The 27,882-nt window shown below is 38.4% G+C and overlaps 3 protein-coding genes across 3 annotated transcripts; 1 reads left to right on the forward strand and 2 right to left on the reverse strand.

Annotated features, from left to right (window-relative positions):
• Nucleotides 1-9,528: 9,528 nt before the first annotated feature.
• On the reverse strand, nucleotides 9,529-10,019 carry LOC120156982 (auxin-responsive protein SAUR76-like). Its single transcript, XM_039168250.1, has one exon. The coding sequence runs from the start codon at nucleotides 9,941-9,943 to the stop codon at nucleotides 9,572-9,574; it is 372 nt and encodes a 123-aa protein (XP_039024181.1). The 5' UTR covers nucleotides 9,944-10,019; the 3' UTR covers nucleotides 9,529-9,571.
• Nucleotides 10,020-13,799: 3,780 nt separating this feature from the next.
• On the forward strand, nucleotides 13,800-27,832 carry LOC120157049. The gene is given in 14 exon segments (XM_039168309.1): nucleotides 13,800-14,613; nucleotides 14,891-15,167; nucleotides 15,291-15,476; nucleotides 15,813-15,947; nucleotides 16,207-16,629; nucleotides 17,164-17,314; nucleotides 17,317-18,441; nucleotides 18,478-19,430; nucleotides 19,965-20,170; nucleotides 20,265-20,420; nucleotides 20,602-20,833; nucleotides 22,295-22,303; nucleotides 26,400-26,713; nucleotides 27,317-27,832. Coding segments are annotated over 14 exon segments (5,238 nt in total). The 5' UTR covers nucleotides 13,800-13,852; the 3' UTR covers nucleotides 27,627-27,832.
• LOC120157048 (sucrose synthase-like) lies at nucleotides 23,893-25,312 on the reverse strand. Its single transcript, XM_039168308.1, has 4 exons — nucleotides 25,098-25,312; nucleotides 24,450-25,013; nucleotides 24,207-24,345; nucleotides 23,893-24,115 (listed from the first exon to the last, which is right to left on the reverse strand). Exons 1-4 carry the CDS (start codon nucleotides 25,199-25,201, stop codon nucleotides 24,086-24,088), a joined length of 837 nt encoding a protein of 278 aa, XP_039024239.1. The 5' UTR covers nucleotides 25,202-25,312; the 3' UTR covers nucleotides 23,893-24,085.
• Nucleotides 27,833-27,882: the final 50 nt, after the last annotated feature.

Raw genomic sequence — 27,882 nt, forward strand, 5'->3', positions numbered from 1 at the left:
GGTAGCGAATATCAATGTGCTTGCTTCGATCATGGAATACTGGATTCTTCGCTAAGGCAATGACTGACTTGTTGTCGACACAAACCTTGGTAGGCTCTTCTTGTATCAAACCAATCTCATTCAATAGATTTCGAAGCCAAATTGCATGACAAACACATGAGGTAGCAGCAACATATTCCGCTTCACAAGTGGACAATGTGACAATCGGTTGTTTCTTTGACATCCATGTGAACGCAATATCTCCCATGAAAAATACGAATCCAGTAGTGCTCCTTCGATTATCTATGTCTCCACCCCAATCACTGTCGCTATATCCAACAAGCTTGTAATAATTAGAAACTGAATAGAACAAGCCAAAGTCAATTGTACCTTTCAGATAGCGAAGAATTCTCTTTGCGGCTTTAAAATGGGTGGTTGTTGGAGATTCCATGTAGCGACTAACCAATCCAACTGCGTGAAGAATATCGGGTCTCGTGCAAGTTAGATAGCGTAGACTTCCTACCAAACTTTTGAAGAATGTTGGATCTACACTTTCGCCTTCTTCATGTTTGGTCATCTTGATCCCGTATTCTGCCGGTGTGCTTATTGGCTTACAGTTCTCCATCTTGAACTTCTTCAGTATCTCCTTTGCATAGCTTTCATGTGAAATGAAAATTCCATCATTTTGTTGCTTAACTTCAATGCCAAGGTAGTACGCCATGAGCCCCATGTCTGTCATCTCGAATTCTTTCATCATCGTATCCTTGAATTCATTAAACATGCTTGGGTTACTTCCAGTGAAGATCAAATCGTCCACGTAGAGGCACACGATCAAAATATCTCCATCTTTGATCTTGATATATAGAGCATGCTCGTAGGGACATTTGTTGAAGCCATTCTCTTGGAAGTACTTGTCGATTCGGCTATTCCATGCCCTTGGTGCTTGTTTTAGCCCGTAAAGAGCCTTCTTCAACACCAACACCTTGTCTTCGTGCCCTTTGACTTCATAGCCTGATGGTTGCTGAATGTAAACTTCCTCTTCAAGAACTCCATTTAGGAAGGCAAACTTTACATCCATTTGTTGTATCTTCCACTTGTTTTGAGCTGCCAAAGAAATGATTAGTCTGATAGTCTCCAATCGAGCAACAGTAGCAAATACCTCATCATAGTCAATTCCAGCCTTTTGACTATAGCCTTTAGCAACTAGCCTCGCCTTGTGCCTTTCAATCTCTCCTTTGGCATTTTGCTTTGTTTTGTACACCCATTTGACACCTATCGCCTTATGTCCCTTGGGAAGTGAGGTAAGTTCCCATGTGTCATTCTTCTCGATGGCCTTGATTTCTTCGTCCATCGCATCTCTCCATTTCTTTTCTTGTACCGCTTCTTGAAAGCTCACTGGTTCACAATCGGCAAACAGACAAAATAATGTAAGATTATCTTGTCGTTCAGTTACCTCATAGAGATCTCTAAGGCTTATTGTGCGTTGCACAACTCTTTCACTTTGACTCCCACTTGACGATGATGAAGGTGATGAGTCTCCTTGAGTTGTTGATGTTGGTGAAGTGGGTGGAGTTGCAAGCTCTTGTTGAGATTCATCTAGTTGCTCCCTCATTGTCTGCTCATCTTCTTCAAACTGAGGAAAGAAATTGAAGTCATATGTATGAGAGTTAAAATCCCATTCTCCTTCTTCGTTGAAGACCACATCTCGACTAATCACAAACTTCTTATTGTCTGGATTGTACAACTTGTAGCCCTTCGAATTAGCATCATAGCCGATGAAGATAAAACTCTCGCTTTTATCATCAAGCTTCGTTCTTCTCTCGTCTGGTACGTGAACATGGGCTATACTTCCAAAGGTTCTCAAGTGGGAAATGCCAGGCTTTCTTCCACTCCATGCCTCTTGCGGTGTCTTTCCCCATACACTTCTTGTTGGAGATCGATTTGACAAGTAGACTGCACACGATACTGCTTCCGCCCAAAATTCTTTGGGTAGTTTCTTGCTTTTGAGCATGCTTCGTGCCATGTCGAGGATTGCTCTATTCTTTCTTTCTGCCACACCATTTTGTTGGGGGGATCTAGGAACTGTCATTGGTCGACGAATTCCATTTGCTTCACAAAACTCTTGAAACTCCTTGGAAGTAAATTCTCCACCTCGGTCGGATCTCATGGCTTTGATCTTTCTACCGCTTTCTCTTTCCACTACTGCTTTGAACTTCTTGAAGACTTCGAAAACTTCTGACTTCTGTTTCAAGAAATATACCCAGGTTTTTCTTGAAAAATCATCAATGAAGAGAAGAAAATAGTTATTGTTACCGAGAGAGCTCGGCTTGATCGGTCCACACACATCGGTATGGATGAGCTCAAGTGGCTTCTTGGCTCTTGTCTCTGACTCTTTTGGAAAGCTTTTCCTGAATTGTTTCCCAGCTAGACATCCTTCACAAAGCTGATCAGGATGGTTGATGTGAGGTAGTCCCTTCACCATCTCCTTCTTAGATAGCAGCTCTAGACCTCCAAAATTTAGATGCCCAAATCGAAGATGCCAAAGCCATGATGCATCTTTATAGCAAGCTTTCAGACACTTTGCAACATCATTTTGTATGTTGATCAAGAACATTCTATTATTTAACATCGGCACTTTAGCAATGAAGTTATTCTTATCATCTTTTATAGAAAGATTATAATTATTCATATGAATATCATAATCTTTCTCTACCAGTTGCCCTAAACTTAAGATGTTACTTTTCATATTGGGCACATAGTAGACATTTGAAATAAATTGATGTCTCCCATCTTTCAAACGGATAAGAATGTTACCTCTCCCTTTCACTGCTATTGTGGAATCATCTCCAAACGAAACATTTCCGCTTACTGACTCGTCTAGCTCCACGAACATGTCTTTCCTTCCACACATGTGATTACTTGCACCACTGTCAAGATACCAGGAATTTGCTTGGCCACCATCAGTTTCCTTTCGTGCTAGAAGAAGAGTTTCTTTGCCATCTATCTTTTCCTCCACGTAGTTAGCCTTCTCCTCAATTTTGTTGTTGGGAGCTCTACATTCTGAAGCATAATGCCCAAACTTTTGACAATTATAACATTGAACTTGAGATTTGTCACGCCTTGAGTTCGGATTGATTCTTCCATGGCCTCGTGTTGAGCTTTCTCCTTTCTCATAGTTGTTGTTGGAATTATTGTTGTTGTAATTCCAGCCTCGTCCACGACCTCGACTTCCACCTCGTCCATGGCCTCTACTTCTGCCTTGGCCACGTTGGTTTCTATCATTGCGTTGGCTTTCATGCATATCTTTGAGTTGCAGCTTGAGGAGTTGCTCAGTAAACTCATGCTTCTTCTTATGCTTCTCTTCGTATGCTTGCAATAATCCTTGGAGTTGCTCGATCGTCATTTCTTCCAAGTCTTTAGTTTCTTCAATCGTCACGACGATGTGCTCAAATTTGGGATCCAACGAACGGAGTATCTTCTCTATTATCCTCACATCATCTAACTTTTCACCATTTCTTTTTAATTGATTAGAAACAGCTACTACTCTTGAGAAATAATCTGAAATAGACTCAGATGCTTTCATGTTTAAGGATTCGAATTCACCTCTTAATGTTTGGAGACGAACCTTCTTCACTTGCTCGGATCCTTTGTAAGAGGTTTGCAGCTTCTCCCACGCTTCCTTGCTAGAGCTTGCACTTGAAATCTTTTCAAAACCATCATCATCTAATGCTTGATAGATGAGGTAGAGAGCCTTCTTGTCTCTCTTTCTTGAATTCTTCAAAGTTGTCTTTTGATATGGTGTAAGAGTAGCAAAAGCATCATCATCTGTAGGCTCGTTATAACCTTTCTCTATGATATCCCACACATCTTGTGATCCAAGAAGTGCCTTCATTTTGATACTCCAATTGTCGTAGTTGTTGTTGTTGAGTGTCGGAACTTGGAATGGTGTCATACCATTTGCCATATCTCTCAATATAATGAGATTTTGTAAAATCCGATTGCACGGATGAATCCAGAACGATGAAAAAAAAACTTTGGAGGGACTTGGACAACTCGGTCAAGGGCTCCAACTCGGTTGACTCGGCTCAACTCGGTGAGTCAACTCGATTTTCTGGCAGTAGTCTTCCGGCGGTGCGTGGCGGTGCGTCAGAACTCAGATTGAGAAAATTCTGGCGGCGTCGGATTCCTCTCGTCGAGACCTTCGATCTTTCCAACTCGCTCTGATACCACTTTGTTGGAAATAAAACACTCACACAAACAACTTTTATTTAAACTCAAACAAATATTACAAGAGCACTCTCACTCAAAAACAAGAACTACAACTCACTCTTATAAGACTTTGCTTTTTCACTCACTTAGAAGCTCTTAATTTTTCTTGATGCTTAAAACTAAAATGGGAAGGGGTATTTATACTACTCAATAACAATCCTACACCACACAAATAAACTAATTTAAACCATTACAAATTCAACAAATATCTAACTCTCACCTAACTAAATTGATGACATCATTACTTAAATGATGTAAGCAATGACATCTTTAATTAAATGATGTAAGTAATGACATCAATTTAGTTTGGGTTTGGGTTTAGGCTCCCATAATGGATCAAGTTTATGATCCAACATTCCGATCGACTCTTAAGTCGTAATGATTTGTCAGACGTTCGACCCAGTAAAGGCTGGTTTTCATGGCATAAAGGTCGGGAGCAGTCAAGTCAACTATGTGAACGTCTTGACCGATTTGTTGCATCATCAACATGGTTGCGTTCCCACCCCTCCTGTCGCGCTTCAAGTGAATTTATTTCGACATCTGATCATTGTTTTATTACCATGGAATGTATGACTACTGTTCGGCGTCCTCGACACAGGGGTAGCTCTGATTATTTTCGTTTTGATGCTTGCTGGACTGCTGATGAAGGCTGTCGGTCTCGCGTAAAACAAGCTTGGGAAGGATCTCCAGGTTCCACTCTTGCTAAAATACAATCTGTTGGTGATTCTTTTCACCAATGGCAGTTTGAACGTAGGGATGCAAATAAAACTAAGATAGCATCAACCCGTGCCTGTCTTGATCACCTTCTTTCCCGACCACTTTCAAATGCTGAAATGCTGGAGGTGACGACTTTGAAAGCTGAGCTACATCATTGTAGTTCAATTGAGGAGGCTTACTGGCACCAACGTTCACGTAATAATTGGTTGCAACATGGCAATCGTAACACGCCATACTTTCATGTAAGAGCATCTAGTCGTCGATGGAAGAATTTTGTGCGTGGAATTTATACATCTGATGGGGAGTGGGTCGATTCAATTGAAGAGATTCATGTTGAGGAAGTTTTATATTTTTCTGATTTATTCTCCTCTAGTTGAAACCTTTGGTTGGAGGAGGTAATTGACTCTGTACAACAGGTTTTTACACCCGAGATGAATGCCTCCCTTCTTGCTCCTTTTTCTGCTTAGGATGTATATACGACATTCTTTCAAATTCATCCGACCAAAGCCCAGGGTGTGGATGGTCTTCCAGCCAGTTTCTACCGATCCTTCTGGCCCATCTTTGGTGAGGACGTAACAGCTTTATGCTTGGGTTTGTTATCTGGCCAAAATTCAATGGAGTCAGTCAATCAAACAGTTTTGGTTTTGCTGCCTAAAGTGACTGATTCAGTCCGTTTTCCCCATTTCAGGCCTATTGCTTTTTGTCGAGTGATTTTTAAGATTGTGTCAAAGTGCATTGTTAACCGATTAAAGCCACTTCTGCCCTCTTGCATTGACGAAACCCAGGCAGCGTTTGTTCCTGGACGACAGGGTTCGGATAACATGATTATTGCCCATGAAGTTTTTCATCATTTGAAGTCTAGCACTGGTTATTCCTCTCGTGGGGCAGCCTTGAAACTTGATATGGAAAAGGCATATGACCGCATTGAATGAGCATTCCTTCGAGCTATGCTGGTGCGTCTCGGCTTTGATCCGGCTTGGGTGGCTGTGGCTTTGGTCATGTCTTGTGTCACAACTGTTTCTTACAGCATCCGCATCAATGGTTCATTAACTGAGTTTTTCCAATCTTCAAGGGGTTTGCGACAAGGCGATCCTTTATCACCTTTCCTCTTTGTTATCTGCACTCAAGGTTTGTCTTTGCTATTACACCATAAAAAGCTTGTGGCACATATCCAAGGTGTTAAAATTAGTCATCAAGGGCCTTCCATTACACACTTGTTGTTCGTTGATGATTGTCTTCTTTTCATTCGTAATTATAATGATGAGGTCCTTGCTCTTCGTGGGGTGATAGAGAGTTATGCACAAGCTTCCGGCCAGTAGATTAACTATCATAAGTCAAGTATTTTCTTTAGTGCTACCACTTCGGTAGCTTTTCGTATTGAAACATGTCAGACTTTAGGTGTTGAAGAAGGTGTTAACCCGGGGTTTTATTTGGGCCTTCCATTGCTTATTGGTCGTAATAAACAACAAGTGTTCTCCTTTATGCGAGAAAAGCTTCTGAAACGGGTCACAGGATGGTCGAAAAAACCTGGTTTCATATGGAGGAAGGGAGATTTATATTAAGTCCGTCGGCCAAGCAATGCCACATATGCAATGGGATGCTATCTTCTACCTACCGGCGTTATCGATGACCTCACCTGGGTGCTTCGTGATTATTGGTGGTCTGGTCGGACTGATGCACATGGGTGGCCTATTTTAGCTTAGTCGATCGTATGTCAGCCTAAAAGGGTGGGTGGTGTCGGTTTTCGGGACCTTCATGCTTTTAACTTAGCCCTCCTTGGTAAACAGATTTGGCGCCTGGTTAAATCTCCTGATAGTCTAATAGGCTGTATTCTCGCCGGGAAATATTTTCCAGGAGGATCTTTGTGGTCGGCTCCACTTGGTAATCGACCTTCTTATGTTTGGCGCAGTTTACATGTAGCTAAAACCACTTTTTAACCTGGATACTTCTGGCAACCTGGAGTTGATAGTGCTGTTTGTATGTTCCAAGATTCTTGGGCTTCGCCTGTTTCATTTTCCACCGGCTATATTGATAATGCTGATGCTCCTGTTCGTTGTGGTGAATTCATGATTCCAGGGATGGCGTTGTTAAATGAGCAACTGGTTAGACAAGTGTTTTTATCCTCCGATGCTGACGCCATTTTAAGATGTTCGATTGTTGTTCTCCATCGGGATCTCCTCGTTTGGGGTTATCACTCTTCGGGGTTATATTCAGTTCGGTCGGGTTATACATGGCTGATGCGACCTCCTCAGGATATCGATACCACTTCTTCTTTATGGCTGTTCTTATCTTGGTCACCCACTCTCCCGAAAATACGTATATTTGGTTGGCGTCTTGCGGCTGATGCTTTGCCAGTGGGTTCTCGTCTTGTAATGGCAGGATTGAGTGATGGGGTATGCCCAATGTGTCGTTTGCATCCGGAGACAGCCCTTCATGCTATTCGCGACTGCCCCGACTCCACAGCTATATTATCTGCAGCGGGTTTTCCAACTTCATGCATCCACACTTCTCATATTTCCTGTGGTGATTAGTTATCATTTTTAACGCAGGTTTTAACTCTTCCACATTTTGTTGACTTACTTGGGATAGCTTATTCATTGTGGATGCGAAGGAATCTGTTTGTTCATGAAGGAAGGTTGACACCGGGATGGCATCTGATATCGGAAGCTCGTGCTTTACAAGGTGCGTACGTATGCACAATTTCACGCTGGTTCATCTCCTTTCATCTCATCTTCGCGTCCCTCACGCTGGTGTAAGCCACCGCTTTCCACTATCAAGATCAATGTGGATGGGCCTTTTCACCACGAGGAGTTCTTGCCGTCGGAGTTATTGCACGTGATGAGAAGGGCATAGTGGTTGCTGAGCAGGCTATTTCTTTGTCAACTGTTGGTGAGGCTTGCATCGCTGATTAGCATATGCAATGACCATTGGCATGCAGGTAGGCCTTGCACTAGGTGCTAATAGGATTTTAGTTGAGAGTGATGCAGCTAACTTGATTCGTCAACTACAGCGCCGAATTTTAGATCTTTCTGTCGCTTGTTTTAATCTCGAAGAGGCTCTTCGACTACTTGCAGCTAATCCGAATCTGAATATCGCTTATTGTCGTCGTTCAGCTAACTTGGCAGCCCACACTCTTGCTACATGGGCATCGCACTCTCACTCTTCTATTTATTTTGATGATATTTGTCCAGATTTTATTAACTCTATTGTATTGACTGATGCTATTTATGGTTGAATGCAATTATCGTCCTGTTTCAAAAAAAAAATTATCATAAAGATAACATATATTTAAACTTGAAAAAAATAATATTATCATCAAAGAATGATGAATCAAGAATATAATCATGATTATGGAGAAAAAATATTCATATTAAACTCTTTTCATATGGAATTAAGCCATATGAGGAGAAGCACGTTTAGCAAACAAATTTACAAAGGACTGAATATGCTTTCGGAACTAAATACAAATCAAGTAATTATGTTCAGAAATTAGGTTTCCTCCGACATTGTGACCTTTGGGCTGGTTCTCTATGTAATTGAGGAGATACTTGAAGGTCTCGATCTCACAAGGGAGAGTAAGGCCACCGTTGTGATCATATCCGAATTCCTCCCCGGCTTTTTCCAGCAAAATCTTGAAAAGAGGGTGGCTGAGGTAGCTGGTGGGGATGATGAACCTTCGAAGCTCAGCCCCTACATACACGGCCAAATATCCTTTGGGAACATCAGGCGCCGGTTCAGGGCTGTGGCAGCTTTCGTCGTCGGAATCGTTATGGATTATATTTGTTTGGATTTTGCGGATTGATTGTGACACATCCACATGGTTTCCTTTTGAATTATGGGTATTTGGCCTTGACCCAAATGTCACGGTTTGCCACTTTTGAAGCATTCCTTTTAGTCTAACGATCTGTCTGATTCCCTTCGACTTCACACCACTTTGCGCAACGGTGAAAAGAGAAGAAACCCAGTCACTATTCCTTTAAAAGAAACTTGATTTTGAGATCGATCAGCTGTCTAACATGCAAATTTAACCATTTACCCTAAACCATGCAAGAAATCCCAACATGATCAACCATGAAACATCAACACAAAATTGTCTCCTTTTTCATATAAATTCTTGACATTATGCAAGGAAAAAGGGAAAGGATTGTTACCTGATTATGAGGGGAGGAATCAGCAAGCGCGCTAAGGAAGGAAAGCCATTGCGAAGGAGGAAATTGAATGAGAAAACTATGACAAATGATGCCAAGAAAAACACCAAATGGGATAGCCACAAAAAATATAAATCCTCGTTATAGAAATCACACAAGTTGGTGGTTTTTTATTCTTGGGTTTTTTTTTTAAATTATTACTAGTAAAAATCCGTTGTTTCATTGATTGTCTATTCATAATTTTCTATTGGGTTAAGCGATTGTATCGGTGGAATTCTAAAAAATAATATTAGTAATTAACTAATAAAGTAAAAATATAAAAATAGTTATAAGAAAAAACGAGCATTAATCTCTCATGTATATTACATATATAATAAGAAAAAAATGACATTGAACAACAATACAACATTATCATTACATAATGTACACGGAACGCTTCGTTTGGTCTCCACAAGCAATCAACAAGCGTAGAACTCGACAAGTTCCTCCAATGACTCAGCTTGAGGATCAGCATTTTCGAGCATCCAAAGCAAGTGTTCGAACAAGACAACCTCGCACGACACATTGATGACGGTGTCGTTTTCGCCAATCGACCTTCCCGTGAGTTCGCGGAACAAAGGGGTTTCGATGATGTCGGAGCTAATAAGGTACCGCCTCCGGGACTTTCCCACGTAGACCGGGACGAGATTTGTCGAAGAATATTCCTCGTCAATATCCGAAGCCGCCGCTACTGAGCTCGATTTAGGGCGGCTTTGCTTGTTGTTGTTGAAGGAGTTTAGCTTCTTGAGAACTGACTTAAGCTTCGTTAGCTTGTCGCTACCTTTCGCCATTGTCTTTCGCTTTTAGGAAGGTCTAAGGATTTTGCAAGAGATTTGGGAAGTTTTTTACTGCGAAGGTCGAGGGAGAAGAAATAACTGCTTAACTGCTTGCGAGCAGAGGAGGAAGGTTCGTTGGTTTATAAAGGAGTTATAGAAGGGTGAAATCGTAAATTTGGTTGAAATGAGTCCACATATAGAGTCTAGGCCGCGCCTCTTTTTTTTGTTTTCGCTTTCGAGTGGCGTTAATTGACCGATGGGCGGTGACTATCAAATATTCCAATTTAAAATAGGATTGATGTTTTATTACTCAATTCTCACTTATTATATATTTTCTTTGTTATTTTCTTTATTCTATTATTATTATTAATATATTATTTTAGTGATGTTTTTATTAAAAAACATAATTTAATCGGTCACATGTAATCAACATATATAAATTTATTTAAAAAATCATAAAACCATAAAATGTCAAAAAATCTAAAAAATACAAATGTTATTTTTAAGAACCCCTAATTTTTAATATTTTTCTCTCCTATTTCCAATTCTTTTATCAATTTTAATTTTTTAAACAAGTATAATAAAATTTTTGAAAAATAAAATAAAAATTAAAACATAAATCTTAAAACTGATAATATAGTAATAATTTAATTAGCATTATATTATTATACAAAAAACATTACTTTGAAATATAAAATCGTTTGAAGAATAAAAACAACGAAAATTTATTTAAGTGAAGGTTCACCTCATACGTCCGTCTCTAATACTAATAATACATCCTTTAAGAATAATCAGTGTATACATTATGAGAACCATTAAGAACAATCACAAAATCACTAAGAATAAGGTGAGAAGCAAGAACATGAATATCTTAATGGCAGATGATGCTTTGGGTGAGTTGAACAACAAACTAAGACGGTTCTTTAATCAAAGGAAAAACCCTTCGATAAAGGCAATTTTGCGGCGTATGAAACAATTGCATGTGACCAAACACATGGAATCAAATTAATGTCCCAAAAAATGTGAACCACCAACTCTAAAAACCAGCCTCAATCACACCCGACCATACCCTCATCATGTGGATTCATACACTATATTTTACTAACGCCTCCAACATACGCCATTTACCGCATCCTTTTTAGTAACTTCACTTGCTTGCAAATTGAAAATGAAAGTTTTTTTTCTTCTAATTATGCTTTTATATATATATATATAATATATATATATATATATATATATATATATTATCTTTCAAATATATATGAATTCATCAAGCGATTTCAATGGTTAGTGAAAGTATTGTTCTCTCTAGAAGTTGTGGGTTCAAGTAGTTGTGTCTGCAGCTTGTGTGCATAACTAAGTAATATTCTAAACATATACTACCTCGTAATCACCCAAATTACTTTTAAAAAAAATATGTATCTGCTTGTATATTATAAAAAAATATTTACTATAGATCATGAGCGATACATAAAAGGATCGAATAATCTCCTTCTTTATTCAAGAAAAAGTATTTCTAGTTTTCATGATCTAATCATTGATCCTGAAAATTTTTACAATAAAATTATGTAGGTCATTAGTATAGTTCCCTATTCATGATTCTGCTATTTACTTTTATTGAAAACTGAAAAAAATAATGAAATAGAAGGGTCTCTTAATAGATAGAAAGAGCAAAGAAAGTACAACTTTACATTATTTTCTAATATTTTTATAAAAAAAAAATCAAATTATTGAGTCTTGATAAAATATTTCAACTTCAAGATCTTTGTATGCTGTATAAATTGGAATCAAAACATTACTCTATTAGGATATATTTAGAAGTAATAGTTTTTTTTCTTAAAACTATTAATTGATTGATTGACCAAGAGTTTGTCTAGAATTTGATTCTGTCGGCGCTCTATTCCGTTTCAATGAATGGACAACATTAATGATGATTAACACATAATAACAAAGGCTTGCGACGACAGTTAACAAAGAAAGAGAATCAAGAAGCAAAATGTGTGGTGAGAGTTTCATTTTTTATTTATGTTCAACGATACTCGTTGAAAACTTTTGATTCTGATTGTTTATTTCTCGGGAAACACGATCCCATCAGAAAATCAACAAGATCTGCTTGCACTTTTGAACTTATCCTACTCTGTGTTTTGATTTCAATCTCCTTTTGCTCAAAAAACATATACCGGGGAAGGGTTGAGATGTCCCCGAAAGACGTAAGAACCGTCTATTCTTGATTGCGACATAACCTTGCGTCTGAAAACTTCATGCTGGAATCATTGGGACTTGATTATAATTTCTTTGAGTGATTAAAATCGATTTCTATGATTATTTTAGATTAATGAAAACAAACAAAGGCCTAAACCCTATAGGTCCCATCATCTGCATGTGCTTAAGCAGTTTAACGATCTCATTGCGATATTATATGCGACACGTAGCATGTGATTAGCATTATCAAGCTACTAATGATCAGAGTTCATTCATTTTAAAGGAATGCATTTGTCTTTTATATATACGTGTGTGTATGTTTCTAAACATTGGATTCTACTTAGATAAGTAAATTTATTTGGATTACTTGCCAATTAGTCAGATTTGGGAGTTAATTCAGAAAAAAATATTAATAACAGGTTTCAATTTTTGTTTAGATTGAGTGAGTGTAAAAATTATTAGTTAATATATTAGTGGTAGAGTTTTAAATTTGATAGACATGATTTTAACTTCAATTGTGAAGTTTAAAAGTTCTATTATTAATATATCAAATAATTATCATGACATACAATGATGAACTCAATATAACCGTAGAGTATTAACCATAAAAAAATCGTATAATCTCTTAAAATTTTATGTAATTTTAATTTAATATAATGAAATATGCTAAGGGACGTTGTTCAGGGGTAAATGGTAAGATGGCCGTCCTTGATATAGTAAGGTATTGACGGGCATTTCGCCCTTAGATTTATGGGCCGTGATTCAAAGCTTAATGGAGCAATGTCATGGGATAGGCATGCGTCAGCACTTTAAGGCCCAATATTTAGGTCAAGGCCTTGCAGCCTTTACGTAAGACTGAAGCGATTGGATCTAATTCTCATTTGATCATGATATATAACTTTCTAGCAGCAACTTCCTTTTTTTTACTTTCGACTGCCCTTTTCGGGACCCACGCCGCGCAGATGTGGGATCCATCGTGCATGACAGCCAAGCTGAAGCCATACTTTTTCCTTTCGTTCGCGGTAAACCTGTAAAACCTCCCTCCACCACTAGAGGTGTTCATTCCGAAACGGTGATCGACCTAATCGAAATATCTTTAATTAAATTAATTAATTTTTGTTTAATCGTTAATTAAATTGAATTTTTTAAAAAAACATTAATTGAACTGAATAAATTTCGGTTAATTCAGTTAATTTTTGAATTAACCGAAATTTTTTAAAATTTTTAGAATTTAATATATTTTTAATTAAATATAATTTATAATTAATTTAAATAATATCTAGTTATAATATCTAATTAATTTGATTCAAATATTTTGTCTTTAGTATTGAGATTATTTTAATTAATTAATATTGATTTGAGTTTTAAATGGATTGGGCCGATTAAGTCTCTTAATATAATTATATTTAAAAGTTAATTCGGTTAATTAACCGATTTCGAATCGAATTAATCGTTAACCGAATTTTAAAAAATCTTTAACTGTTCTCTGACCAAACTAATTCAGTGAACAACCGAATTAACCCATTCGATCAATTAATTCGATTAAAACCGAATTTTAAACACCTATCCACCACTCCTTACCACACACCACCCCGTCACCGTCGCCATCCGCTCTTTTTCGAACTTCCTTCACTTTTTTCCTCCAGTCTCTGTTTTATCTATAATACTACCTTCTGGAAACTCAAATTTCCATTTCCCCACAGTAAAGAAAAAAAAAATTACATGAGCATCTCTTCCGGTTACACCACCAGCGTCTTTCTCGCGCCCAACTGCTCCAACAACCTCTTATTCTGCTTCCCTCGAAACTCTTTCCGTATCCGCGAATTTCGCGTTTTCAGACGACGACGCCGTTTCAAGATCTCCCGCTCCAACCCCACTCTCCAAAGCCAATCCAATTTCTCTTTCGATAACAACCTTTTCCAGAACCTTCCTTCGCTCGATTTTCTCGCTCCGGTTTTGGGTCTAACTTCCGGCGTTGCTCTTTATTTATCGTCGCGGTTGAATTTAGCGTTCGGAGGTCGAGACAATGCCTGCGAAATCGGGGAGTGGGTTTTGTTCACCAGTCCGACGCCTTTTAACCGCTTCGTCATCCTCCGATGCCCCTCCATATCGTTCGAAGGGACTGAGTTGATGGAGGATGTGAACGAGAGGTTGGTGAAGGAAGATAGGCATTTCGTGAGGCTAGATAGCGGGAGGATGATACAGGCGAGCAGGAACAGAGGAGAGGAGCCGAATGAGTTGGAATACCAGAGAGTTTGTATAAACACGGAGGATGGCGGTGTCGTTTCGATTGATTGGCCGGCGAATTTAAACTTGAGCGAAGAACATGGATTGGACTCTACGGTGTTGGTGGTTCCGGGAACGGCGGAGGGTAGTATGGACGAGAAGATCAAGGAGTTTGTTAAGGACGCGGTTTTTTGTGGGTTTTTTCCGGTTGTTATGAATCCTAGAGGTTGCGCTAGCTCGCCACTCACCACTCCGCGGTAAGCTATTGAATTCTGGAAGTGAAAATTGTTCGTTTTTGTGAGTATTGTTTCATTACTTCTTTTGTTTATTGCCATTTGTTTAAAATACTTGTAACATGTTTGAAGTAAGTGGGGAGTTTTTACTTGAAAGAATTATTTCCTTCCACAGAAATTAGTTTCTCAGCTAGGCTAATCAAGTGAATTATCTAATTTAAGCTGGGTGCTTTGTTTCTCCCTGTAAATTTCTTGAAAAGCCGTCTGAAACCAAGGCTACTTAACGACTTCATATATGTAGGTTGTTCACAGCTGCTGACAGTGATGATATCTCCACAGCTATACAGTTCATCAATAAGGCAAGGCCATGGAACACATTGATGGGTGTTGGCTGGGGATATGGTGCAAACATGTTGGCAAAATACTTGGGAGAAGTTGGTGAAAAAACACCTTTGACAGCTGCAACTTGCATAGACAATCCTTTCGATTTGGAAGAGGCCACACGATTGACTCCTTATCACATTGCTTTAGATGAAAAACTCACTGGTGGACTTATAGATATTCTACGATCTAATAAGGTTGGTTATTGCTTAAAAATATGTAGCTTTTCACTCAAAATCACTTGATGGCTTCAGTGTTTAGGTATGCTTCATTATACATTAGCATTCAATACTAATTCATTTGATTCACGAATGATCTAGGAGCTATTTCAAGGCCGATCAAAAGGGTTTGATTTGGAAAAGGCTTTATCGGCCAAATCTGTCCGTGACTTTGATAAGGCAATATCTATGATCTCTTATGGCTTTGAGGCCATAGAAGACTTTTACTCCAAATCTAGTTCACGAAGCCTAGTTCACAATGTGAAGATCCCGGTTCTTTTTATACAGGTACCTTTTAGAACTTCTGATGCTAATGCTATCACGAGGTACTTATATTAAATGTCAAATGTGAGATTATTGTTTTCTTGCTTCAAGAAATTCATTTGTAAATGCTGAAAATAGACATTGTTAAATTTACCTACTTTAATGGTAAATATTGACTAAATGTATTATAATTTTGCTTTCTAGTTTGAGAAGATATCTTTTAGGACTTGCAATAGCTTGTATTTTTTCTGTTTCTATCATCTGCATGTTCATATGGTGGCTCAGAACCTAACTCCCCCATTGGGGAAGGAGGAAACCTAGATGGTAAACCTATTTTTTTATAATTTTTTCTTTTTACAGAATGATGACGGATCAGTTCCACTGTTATCCATTCCACATGGTTTGGTTGCAGAAAATCCTTTTACCAGCCTACTTCTCTGTTCTTGTTCTTCATATAGAGCTACAGTGTCTTGGTGCCATCATCTTACTATTGAGGTAATGTCTTCATCTTCTCTTTTCTCATCCGTGTTCCTTCACTTAATTGGATTTTGAGGTTCAAACAATTTAAATCCTACAGAATTTACTTCATATTTCATGATAAGATGTTTCCATTGCTAACTATATCCTGGTTTTTGCAAGTTATGCTAACCGAGCTGGAGTAACATGTTCTGTAGCTTATGTCATCGAACTTGATAAAGTTTTTCCTTGTATATTGCAATTGATATTCCTCATTAGTATCATTTGGTTTATATAGTGGCTTACTGCGGTGGAGCTTGGACTCCTAAAGGGTCGACATCCTCTTCTAAATGATGTTGACATCACCATCAGTCCTTCAAAAGGCTTAGTTTTTACAGAAGATAGGTTGACTGGTAAAGGAAGAAACACTAAGAAGCTTTTGGATCTTTCTAGTTCAAATTCTGTAAATGGCTATTCTGTTGGTCCTACAAGAGACATGTTAGAAGATGGTGGTACAGCTGCTACCATACACCAACAGTCCAGACAAGATTCGCTCAAAGATTTGTCAGCAGAGACCAAACCTCTTGAAGGAGAGTTGGTCAAAGAGGAAGCTGTACCTGAAGTTGGTGAAATAGGGCAAGTTTTACAAACTGCACAAGTAGTTATGAATATGCTTGATGTAACTATGCCCGGAACTTTGAAAGAAGCAGAGAAGCAGAAGGTAGGACTTGTAAACATAGCAGTTTGTTCTTTTATCTCACATGTATTGTCATTCTGGGTTTAAAAAAATGTCAATACATATTCATCAATTTCTAGCCTTCAGTTTTCTGTAGTTTGCATCAAGTATAATCTGCATTTTGAACAATCAAAATGATAAGCTAATGTAAAGGACGGCTTCTGCAAATGTGCTTGTGGGAAGGAAATATGTAACTGTACAAGTTTTATGATATATAATATATTTCTTAAATGAGTAATTTAAATGTTTGGGTCTTTTTGTATTTGATTGACTTCCTTTAATTGGTTTATGATTTTCCTCATGGTTTGCTGGTATCTATATTTTGTTGGAAAATTGAGCTTATATGGTTTATTTCCTTTTTTTATTTAATTTTTCTGGTCTGGCATGCTTGGTTATCTAAGTATCAATTTTAAGCAGGCATGACTTTAAGAATTTGGAGATATGAACTTTAGGTATGTGGAAAAAGAATATGGGACACAAAATTTAGGTATGTTAAATAATCTGAGTATATACATCCAGGTATTGACTGCTGTTAATCAAGGAGAAACAGTTATGAAAGCTTTGCAAGACGCTGTTCCAGAAGATGTTCGTGAAAAACTCACGGGAGCTGTATCAGTTATCATGCATTCTCATGGCACAAACTTAAAACAAGGCATTGAGAGGATTCCCAAAATGCAATCAGGGTTTGGGTCAAAGCGCAAGAAAGTGTCAGTAAAGCTCATTCTCCAGATGAGATAAAAAGAGCCGAGGATTTGGCAAATGGGACTGATAGCAATCAAGTTGGCTTGGAGAAAGCTACTTCTGGACAGGGATCAGAATATCAGCCTTTAGAAAATATGGAAAAGTTTGGGGAGGTAGGTCAATCTCAACCAACAAGTGGAGATCACAGTGATATTTCTTCTTCAGTCAAGAAGGATACAAATGAATTGGGAAAAATTCATGGAAGTGATGATCTCAACAAGGAAAAGGCTTCTCTGCATGCCGACTCAATTGAACCAGGATCAGAAACTAGTGCTAAGCCTAATTTGACTGCCCATGCTGAAAAGGAAGGTAGCACAGATGAAATACTTAGTGGCAAGTCCAAAGCAGACCGAGATGGTAATAATTCCCAGCAAAAGGAAGAAATAGTCATGGATTCTTTGACTGACCAAAATAAAATGGCGTCTGAAGGATCTTCTGAAGCCCAACCAGAGGAAGGGGAAAAGAACAATGATCAGAAAAAAGATCTGCAACATTCATCTGATCAAAATAAGTCCACCGTCACTGATTCCAATACTCCAGCCTTCAGTGTTTCTCAAGCATTAGATACTCTGACAGGGATGGATGATTCCACCCAAGTAGCTGTTAACAGTGTGTTTGATGTGATAGAAAATATGATTGATCAACTTGAGGAGGAAAAAGAAAATGATTCTCGTGATGGACATGAGGTTAGGACTGAGAATACTGAGACTCTGCCTGAGACGCAAGATACATCTAGAAAAAACGAGGGCAGTGAAGATGCTAACAAATTAAGAGAGACTGAAAGCAGTAAAAATAGCCAGGCTATGATTTCTGATAGATTGCATGATCCTCCCACAAATAATGATCGTGGAAACGGTACAGTCTTGCAGGATGACTCAACAAGTGAATGGCTGCAGAAGGAATCCCCACAAAGTCCTGTTCCATCTAAGGAGACCGGTAGTGATGATTCTCAGGGAAATATTGCAGGTAGTAGTTTGGATTTGCCAAGAAACAATGATGGTCCAGTTGGTCGTAAACCTCTGGTTGATTATTCAGATAGACCCATAAATAGCATTCCTTTGCACATAAATGCAAGTCAATATGAGGTATTTCCATATAGTAAATACTTCCACAAATATTTGCTTTCAAAACAAATGACCAAACCACTAGATGTAGATGCAACTACTGCTTTATTGCTCGACTACTTTCCAGAAGAAGGTCAGTGGATGCTCCTAGAACAACCAGGAGAGAACGGAGATTCTAATGCTGTTCTTACAACTCATAGCAGAGAGCTTCAGGCTCCATCTGCTAAAGTGAGTGAAATGGAAAATTGCATTGAAACATCACATGTAACATTAGATACTGAGAGACAGCATGACCCTGTTGTAGAGTTTGAGACTAGTGGCAATATGAATGGAAATGCTGGACAGGACTATAGGGGATTAGAGGAATTGATGCAGCTTGTAGAAGTTACCATATTGGATTCTTTGAGGGTGGAAGTTGATCGCAGGCTGAGTGCATCTGACATGGAAGAAATGGAATCTCAACTTGCTATAGATATTGAAACAGTTGCAACTGCAGTGTCTCTGTGTATTAGAAATGATGAGCAGCTTAATGATTTTGAGGGCAAAGAGAGTGTTATTGGCAATACCTCAGATAAAGTTGGTACTCTTAATGGAGAGAACGTTATCAAGACTATTTCATCTGCTGTTCAGAGAACAAGTTGTCTAAGGAGAGTGCTGCCAATGGGTGTTATTATAGGATCTAGCTTAGCTGGTTTGAGGAAGTATTTTTATCTATCTACAGTTCATGATGGTGATCAAAGTGAAGTTAAAGCTGATGAAAAAATACAAATATCTCTGGAGGGAAATAATGATAAGACTAGTACAATGGATATTGATAAATCACCTATTTATAAAACTAGTGAAAATGGTACTTTGCATGTCCCCAGTAGTAAAAAAGAGGTAGAAAGTGGTTTGAAAGGCCTAAACAAAGACGATGTCATGGTTGGTGTTGTTACAGCTGCTCTGGGAGCATCAGCTTTGCTAGCGCCACTGCCAAATCAGGTAATAGTTAGATTCTTTAGAATTTTTTATATAAGCATTTATGTCTTTTTTGTTGGCTGGTTAAACCTGTATGCTCAAGCCTGGTTTAGCAGGGATATCCTTGTCTTGTTACTAAATATTAAGCAAAATTTGGCTAGTAATAAGGATTTTCAACAATATTTCTATCAGCAAGTTGTTCTTTGAATTTTATAGTCGTTTAGGTATGATGTTCTCTAGAAATTATGCTTATAATTACTTCATTTAATTGTTTCTAACTGTTTTTTCATGTTTGTCATGGTCTGACTCCCATGGAACCTTTTTGACTTTATCTTTCATGGTTAAATTACTAGTTTTAGTTTTTGCCAAAATGGTAAAAGCCTGCTCAAGGCATATCCATTTTGTAGCAAGAGCATCTAAGGAAATGTTGGGTTAAAGTTTAAAAAAAATATTTCAAACTTTTAATCTTCTATTATTATATGTCATGCATGTTGGTTGTGCTTTATGTACTCCAACTTTGTATTCTGCTCATTCTTGCTGGTGTATAACAATGCAAAGGATCCCCTAGAAGAAAAGGGAACTGCAGAAAGTTCATCCAAGACATTCAAAGGGAAATATCATCAGCATAAAGAACCTGGAACTCCTGAGGAAACAGTAGGTGACAAACACCAAATCAATATGGTCAGTAGTCTTGCGGAGAAAGCCTTGTCAGTTGCTGGTCCTATTGTACCTACAAAGGAGGATGGTGAATTGGATCACGAAAGGTCTTTATCATATGCCTGATTTATGTTTCCTTGCATTTGAAGTTGTCTGTTTGGTTTTCTTCGGAACTCTACTTACATGTGTCTTTGTCAGCAGATTGGTTGCTATGTTAGCAGATTTGGGACAAAGGGGTGGCATTTTGAGGCTAGTTGGTAAAGTTGCTTTGCTTTGGGGTGGTATACGTGGTGCAGTGAGTCTAGCGGATAGGCTTATCTCATTTCTCCATATAGCTGAACGCCCCTTCTACCAAAGGTACTAAGTGCTGGCAACCTTCCCAACCCACCTTTGGTTTTGGCATTTCTGATATATATAATATATCCGGGTGCTAGGAGCTGGTGGTGTTCTACTTTTCCGCCTAGATTTATGTTTTTCATCTATCTATTCTTGTTGTACTGATGTACTCTTCCTCTTGTGTCCTGCTTTCTTCCCAAAGGATTCTTAGCTTTGTCAGCATGGGTCTTGTTTTGTGGTCGCCAGTTATTGTTCCATTGCTTCCAACTCTTGTGCGGAGCTGGACAACAAATAATCCCTCCAAGTTCACTGAACTTGTTTCCATTATTGGCTTATACGTTGCTCTCATGACACTTGTCATGTTATGGGGGAAAAGAATACGTGGTTATGAAAAACCTCATGAGCAATATGGACTGGATTTGACATCGTCAACGGTATGGATTCTTGCTTAAACCTTTTATTGAAGAAAAATCTAGATGGTGGCGCATTTATATTTATCTCATATGTTAGCTTCTGATTCTTATCATGCATGTTGATTTATGTCTTTGAGGTTGTTGCTTTTCTGCACCTGGCCAATTAAGGGTTTGAGTCTTGGAGGAAACCTTAAATTTAGCAGTTATGAACAGCTGCTATTATCCTAGACAAAATGAGTTAATATCTCCATTATTACTTGCAGATCACAGGTCTTCTGTCGGGCCTGATTGGAGGAGTCACGCTTGTAATGTTAATACAATCTGTAAATGCTTTGCTTGGCCTTGTCAGTTTGTCTTTGCCTTCAAATTTTCTCCCATCATCTGTGGACTTCATGGCTAGGCTCCGAGTTTATGGGAAATTGTTTGTTATGGCTCTTCGAGGAATTGTTACTGCTACTGGCATTGTGCTAGTTGAAGAACTGGTTTTTAGATCATGGTTGCCTGATGAAATTGCTGCAGATTTTGGCTATCATCGGGGAATTATCATATCAGGAATTGCATTTTCTTTGACTCAGAGGTAACATTTTCTCTCTTGCAACTCATTTCCCCTTTCGTTCTCTCTTTTTCATTTTTTCTTTTTAACTTTATTTTTATTTGCATAATGACAAAAATACACCTAACGTTTGCACAAATGGTCACTTTGTTCCATTTTTTTAGCATTTTATTGCCGACGTTTTAATTTTTTGTCAAAACAGACAATGTTGGATGGAAATCTTTAGTTGACAAATGGTCAACCTATGTTGCTGACATGAAATTTTCCAGTGCGTTAAATTGCTGACGTAACATATGTTACGTCATCGCTTTGTGCGATGTAACAAGTCATCACGTTGGGTGATGTGGTACATACCACGTCATCAATTGAACACATGTGAAAATGTCACATCAATATGGAATGATTATTAATCAACTAACGGTTTCTATCCAACATGGCCTGTTTTGACTAAAAATTAAAATATCAGTAGGTAAAATGTTTTTTTTAAAAAAGTGGCAAAGTAACCATTTGTGCAAATGTTTGGATTGCATTTTTTGTAATCATGTAGTATGAGGATCTTATGTGTGTGTGTATATAAAGTAAAAACGTTGCTAACAATTGCCCTGAAAATGGTTCAATGGGATTGCAGGTCTCTAACGGCGATACCCGGGTTGTGGCTTGTATCATTGGCTCTATCAGGCATTCGGAAAAGAAACGAGGGCAGCCTCGCAATTCCAATCGGGTTGCGGGCTGGGATAATGGCTTCAAGTTTGTTGTACAAACAAGTGGAGTTGTAAATTATAAGGCCAACCATCCTCTCTGGGTAACTGAAGCTTACCCCTTTCAACCTTTTAGTGGAGTAGTTGGTCTTGCATTTGCTTTAGTGTTGGCAACTATTTTCTATCCCAGACAACCTCTGGAACAAAAAAACCTCCAAAAAAACAAACAAGAAATGTAGGGTTAGAAGAGCAGCAGCCTTTGCCACAAAGTGCTACACTTTTGGGTCAATAGTCTGCGTAGTCGGTCTTTGTAATATTTGTAAATGCATGTGAAGGGAAATTTGAAGCAAAAGAAAAGGTGGATATTCATGTATAGTTGGGCGGCATAGGTATAGCAATGTACATTTTGTAAAGGTATATAACAATAATCTAATACGTCCACAAGTATCATGAAGTCCATAACTCGATATTTATTTTTTCAGATGAAAATAAAATCAAGAAATGAGTGTATTCTGGTATAGCTTGTGAGAGGAGTTTGTATTATGATATTTACTAATGGGATCAATATTCGATAATGTAAGTCTTTCCAACTCGATAGTTAATATGAATAATCATAATTGTTTGATTATAGTCTCATGTCAACAAGATTAGTTTCTGTGCGACCTTGTTAGCTTCTGTGCGAGTAAAAACAACTCTGAAACCAGGGTGCGAAGTAAGGAGTCATCTAGCTTCAGAAAAGTAGGTACCCACTACAGAGAGATCGAGAAATGAATTGTTCAACAATTATGATATCATTCCAACCATTCTCAATGGCTAAAATAATGCCCTTTGTAAAGGCTATAGCCTCAACCAATTCAGCTGAGAGGTAGTCTTTCATTCTTAGTGCATGGCCCCTACAACAAGGCCATTATGGTATCTGGCCACAATCCCTTATATGCAAGCGCCATCGACGTTGATCTTCAAGGAACCTTGTGGTGGACATTTCCAGCTTGGATTAACGCATTCTCTAGTCGTGAAGTTACCTGCCCGTGCACTTTTAAAATTTGAAAGAAGTAGAGCATAGTCGTGGACAAATCTTCCAGGTTGCAGGTTATTCTCATGCACCTATTTATTCCTTCTATTCCATATACTCCAGAGCAATACAAGCAGAATGGCGAAGCGATTTTGGTCAATCAGATCAACAATAATATTTAGCCATTCTTTGGAGAAGATAGGGGAGTGTTGAGAAGAACGTCGGTTCAAGGTGTGAAGGAGAGAACTTCTCTGGCCAGAGGGCAGTCACGAAGGGCATGGGTTATGATTATTTTTTTTTATTAAACTAAGGTGAATACAAAGTAGAATTTGTTCTAAATACTCTCAAATATTTGACAATGAACGTTTAGTCACCCTTGCAATCATTGGTGCTCGAACCTATTACCTTTAGGAACAATAATTTCTTTAACCACTGAGATAAATTGATTTGTGCGAATAACTTATAGAATTGATGATGAAAACATAAGGATATATGATTAAAATAAAAAATATATTAAATAGTTTTTTAATAAATCTGAAGCGAATATAAGATGTTAAAGATTTTGAATCCTTTGATAATGAATATTTATACTCTTATATATGTGATGTTCGAATATGAAATCTTAAGAATTATCACTTAATCGCTAAAATCGTTTAATTAGTATAATATAAAATATATTTTAGAAAAATAATAATTAGATAATTAATATAAAAAATAAATAGGTGATTAAATAGATAGGTTTTACTAACGGTCCCATGTGGTTTAATAAACTAAGGTTTCATCAAATAAAAACCAAAATTAAGAGAAAAAGATCAAAAATGAAAAGGACAACCTTTTGCTTGAATTGAGCGGCGCAAAACGCCATGTTCAAACAATGCCGGCAAAGAAAAAGAAGAATCACAAAATGAAATACAAAGAGGCTTTTCTTTTCCCTTATCCAATTCAAAGCGAAAACAACAATTATTATTCTCCAGAAAAGAAGCGGCACATTGCTGTTCATCACCCTCAATTCACTCCTCTGCCAAAGGAACTGATTCAGCCTGTAACAATCACGAAACCAGTAGCAATACAATCAAACCAGAGAGACCTTGAAGAAACGACTAAAAGAGGGTACCCGAATGAGAAAATTACCAGTTTGCGGTACTTGAGAGCATAGAACATCTCAAGATAACGGCGGCTCTCACGGCGTTCGAGGTTGGAGACATGCTTCCAGAATCCGTACACTCCGGTGAGGGTCAACAGTCTCTCGGAGTAGATCTTCCATGTATATCTGATTTCCAACCATTTCAACAATTTGTAGTTCGTCAGAACAAAGCAGAGCATAGAACGTTGGCGCAAATATGAAAAGAGAGAAGGAAATTGGTGAGAGCTTACTTCTCCTCAATACGTTGCAATCCTCCTTGTGAGATCTTGTCCCAGTGAGATGGATCCACCTTACACTTCTCGAAGAAATCGACGAGTATCTCAGCAGCTTGATCACCGTGGTAAGGATCGATGTTGAAACCGGATTTACCGTGGACAATAATCTCAGCCGGTCCACCATTGCAAGTTGCAAACGTCGGCAGACCGCAAGTCATTGCCTCCACGACTGTCAATCCGAAAGCTTCGTACAATGCGGGTTGTACGAATGCACCTTTAGTGTCGCAGATGTATCGGTAAAGTTCTCCGTTGCGGATTCTGTTCATTTGGGATGATATCCATCTGAATTGGCCATTCAAGTTGTACTTTTCAATCAGCTCGAGCATCTTCTTCATTTCGGCTTTCTCTTCCAAATCTTTCGATTCCTTTCGCCTGTCTCCACCTACAACTACAAGGTTCACCAAGTCACGCAACTTTGCGTTCTTGCCATACCACTCGACAAGTCCGGTTAAATTCTTGACACGATCCAGCCTTGCCATAGTAAACAGAATTGGCTTGTTGCGGTCATTGAGCACACATCTGTCGGAAAATCATGGACAAATTGTTAGATCAGACAACACATGCTTTAGTAATCGGTTTTGCTAGTGGAAAACATGCACTTACAAGTGTTCTTCATTCTCGACTTTGCTGTAAAGAAGGTCTTCGATCTCAGGATGGAAATGCTTCAATCTCCTCTTCTCCTCGGTGTAAGGGAAGTATATCTCCATATCAGCACCGGGGGACACAATGTTGAATTTAGGATCGAACACATCGATACCATGTACGACACGGTAGAGACCAGGAAGAGTGAAAGCGGTGTGGCTCTCGTACTGACCGACAGTGTCCTTGCTGGAAATCATTAGAGAATTATATCGAGTTAATGATCTATATCGGCGGAGTTCAGGGATGGGGTTTAAAGAAAATATTATAGATCAAATACTGAGGACACAAATCATCCATATATACCTTCCTGCAATTTCCTGGAAAGTACTGGTGAGGATGGTGAATTGGATCACGAAAGGTCTTTATCATATGCCTGATTTATGTTTCCTTGCATTTGAAGTTGTCTGTTTGGTTTTCTTCGGAACTCTACTTACATGTGTCTTTGTCAGCAGATTGGTTGCTATGTTAGCAGATTTGGGACAAAGGGGTGGCATTTTGAGGCTAGTTGGTAAAGTTGCTTTGCTTTGGGGTGGTATACGTGGTGCAGTGAGTCTAGCGGATAGGCTTATCTCATTTCTCCATATAGCTGAACGCCCCTTCTACCAAAGGTACTAAGTGCTGGCAACCTTCCCAACCCACCTTTGGTTTTGGCATTTCTGATATATATAATATATCCGGGTGCTAGGAGCTGGTGGTGTTCTACTTTTCCGCCTAGATTTATGTTTTTCATCTATCTATTCTTGTTGTACTGATGTACTCTTCCTCTTGTGTCCTGCTTTCTTCCCAAAGGATTCTTAGCTTTGTCAGCATGGGTCTTGTTTTGTGGTCGCCAGTTATTGTTCCATTGCTTCCAACTCTTGTGCGGAGCTGGACAACAAATAATCCCTCCAAGTTCACTGAACTTGTTTCCATTATTGGCTTATACGTTGCTCTCATGACACTTGTCATGTTATGGGGGAAAAGAATACGTGGTTATGAAAAACCTCATGAGCAATATGGACTGGATTTGACATCGTCAACGGTATGGATTCTTGCTTAAACCTTTTATTGAAGAAAAATCTAGATGGTGGCGCATTTATATTTATCTCATATGTTAGCTTCTGATTCTTATCATGCATGTTGATTTATGTCTTTGAGGTTGTTGCTTTTCTGCACCTGGCCAATTAAGGGTTTGAGTCTTGGAGGAAACCTTAAATTTAGCAGTTATGAACAGCTGCTATTATCCTAGACAAAATGAGTTAATATCTCCATTATTACTTGCAGATCACAGGTCTTCTGTCGGGCCTGATTGGAGGAGTCACGCTTGTAATGTTAATACAATCTGTAAATGCTTTGCTTGGCCTTGTCAGTTTGTCTTTGCCTTCAAATTTTCTCCCATCATCTGTGGACTTCATGGCTAGGCTCCGAGTTTATGGGAAATTGTTTGTTATGGCTCTTCGAGGAATTGTTACTGCTACTGGCATTGTGCTAGTTGAAGAACTGGTTTTTAGATCATGGTTGCCTGATGAAATTGCTGCAGATTTTGGCTATCATCGGGGAATTATCATATCAGGAATTGCATTTTCTTTGACTCAGAGGTAACATTTTCTCTCTTGCAACTCATTTCCCCTTTCGTTCTCTCTTTTTCATTTTTTCTTTTTAACTTTATTTTTATTGCATAATGACAAAAATACACCTAACGTTTGCACAAATGGTCACTTTGTTCCATTTTTTTAGCATTTTATTGCCGACGTTTTAATTTTTTGTCAAAACAGACAATGTTGGATGGAAATCTTTAGTTGACAAATGGTCAACCTATGTTGCTGACATGAAATTTTCCAGTGCGTTAAATTGCTGACGTAACATATGTTACGTCATCGCTTTGTGCGATGTAACAAGTCATCACGTTGGGTGATGTGGTACATACCACGTCATCAATTGAACACATGTGAAAATGTCACATCAATATGGAATGATTATTAATCAACTAACGGTTTCTATCCAACATGGCCTGTTTTGACTAAAAATTAAAATATCAGTAGGTAAAATGTTTTTTTTAAAAAAGTGGCAAAGTAACCATTTGTGCAAATGTTTGGATTGCATTTTTTGTAATCATGTAGTATGAGGATCTTATGTGTGTGTGTATATAAAGTAAAAACGTTGCTAACAATTGCCCTGAAAATGGTTCAATGGGATTGCAGGTCTCTAACGGCGATACCCGGGTTGTGGCTTGTATCATTGGCTCTATCAGGCATTCGGAAAAGAAACGAGGGCAGCCTCGCAATTCCAATCGGGTTGCGGGCTGGGATAATGGCTTCAAGTTTTGTTGTACAAACAAGTGGAGTTGTAAATTATAAGGCCAACCATCCTCTCTGGGTAACTGAAGCTTACCCCTTTCAACCTTTTAGTGGAGTAGTTGGTCTTGCATTTGCTTTAGTGTTGGCAACTATTTTCTATCCCAGACAACCTCTGGAACAAAAAAACCTCCAAAAAAACAAACAAGAAATGTAGGGTTAGAAGAGCAGCAGCCTTTGCCACAAAGTGCTACACTTTTGGGTCAATAGTCTGCGTAGTCGGTCTTTGTAATATTTGTAAATGCATGTGAAGGGAAATTTGAAGCAAAAGAAAAGGTGGATATTCATGTATAGTTGGGCGGCATAGGTATAGCAATGTACATTTTGTAAAGGTATATAACAATAATCTAATACGTCCACAAGTATCATGAAGTCCATAACTCGATATTTATTTTTTCAGATGAAAATAAAAT

Source organism: Hibiscus syriacus, unplaced genomic scaffold (assembly GCF_006381635.1).
Source record: "Hibiscus syriacus cultivar Baekdansim isolate YM2019G1 unplaced genomic scaffold, ASM638163v2 tig00111238_pilon, whole genome shotgun sequence".
Lineage (NCBI taxonomy): Eukaryota > Viridiplantae > Streptophyta > Magnoliopsida > Malvales > Malvaceae > Hibiscus > Hibiscus syriacus.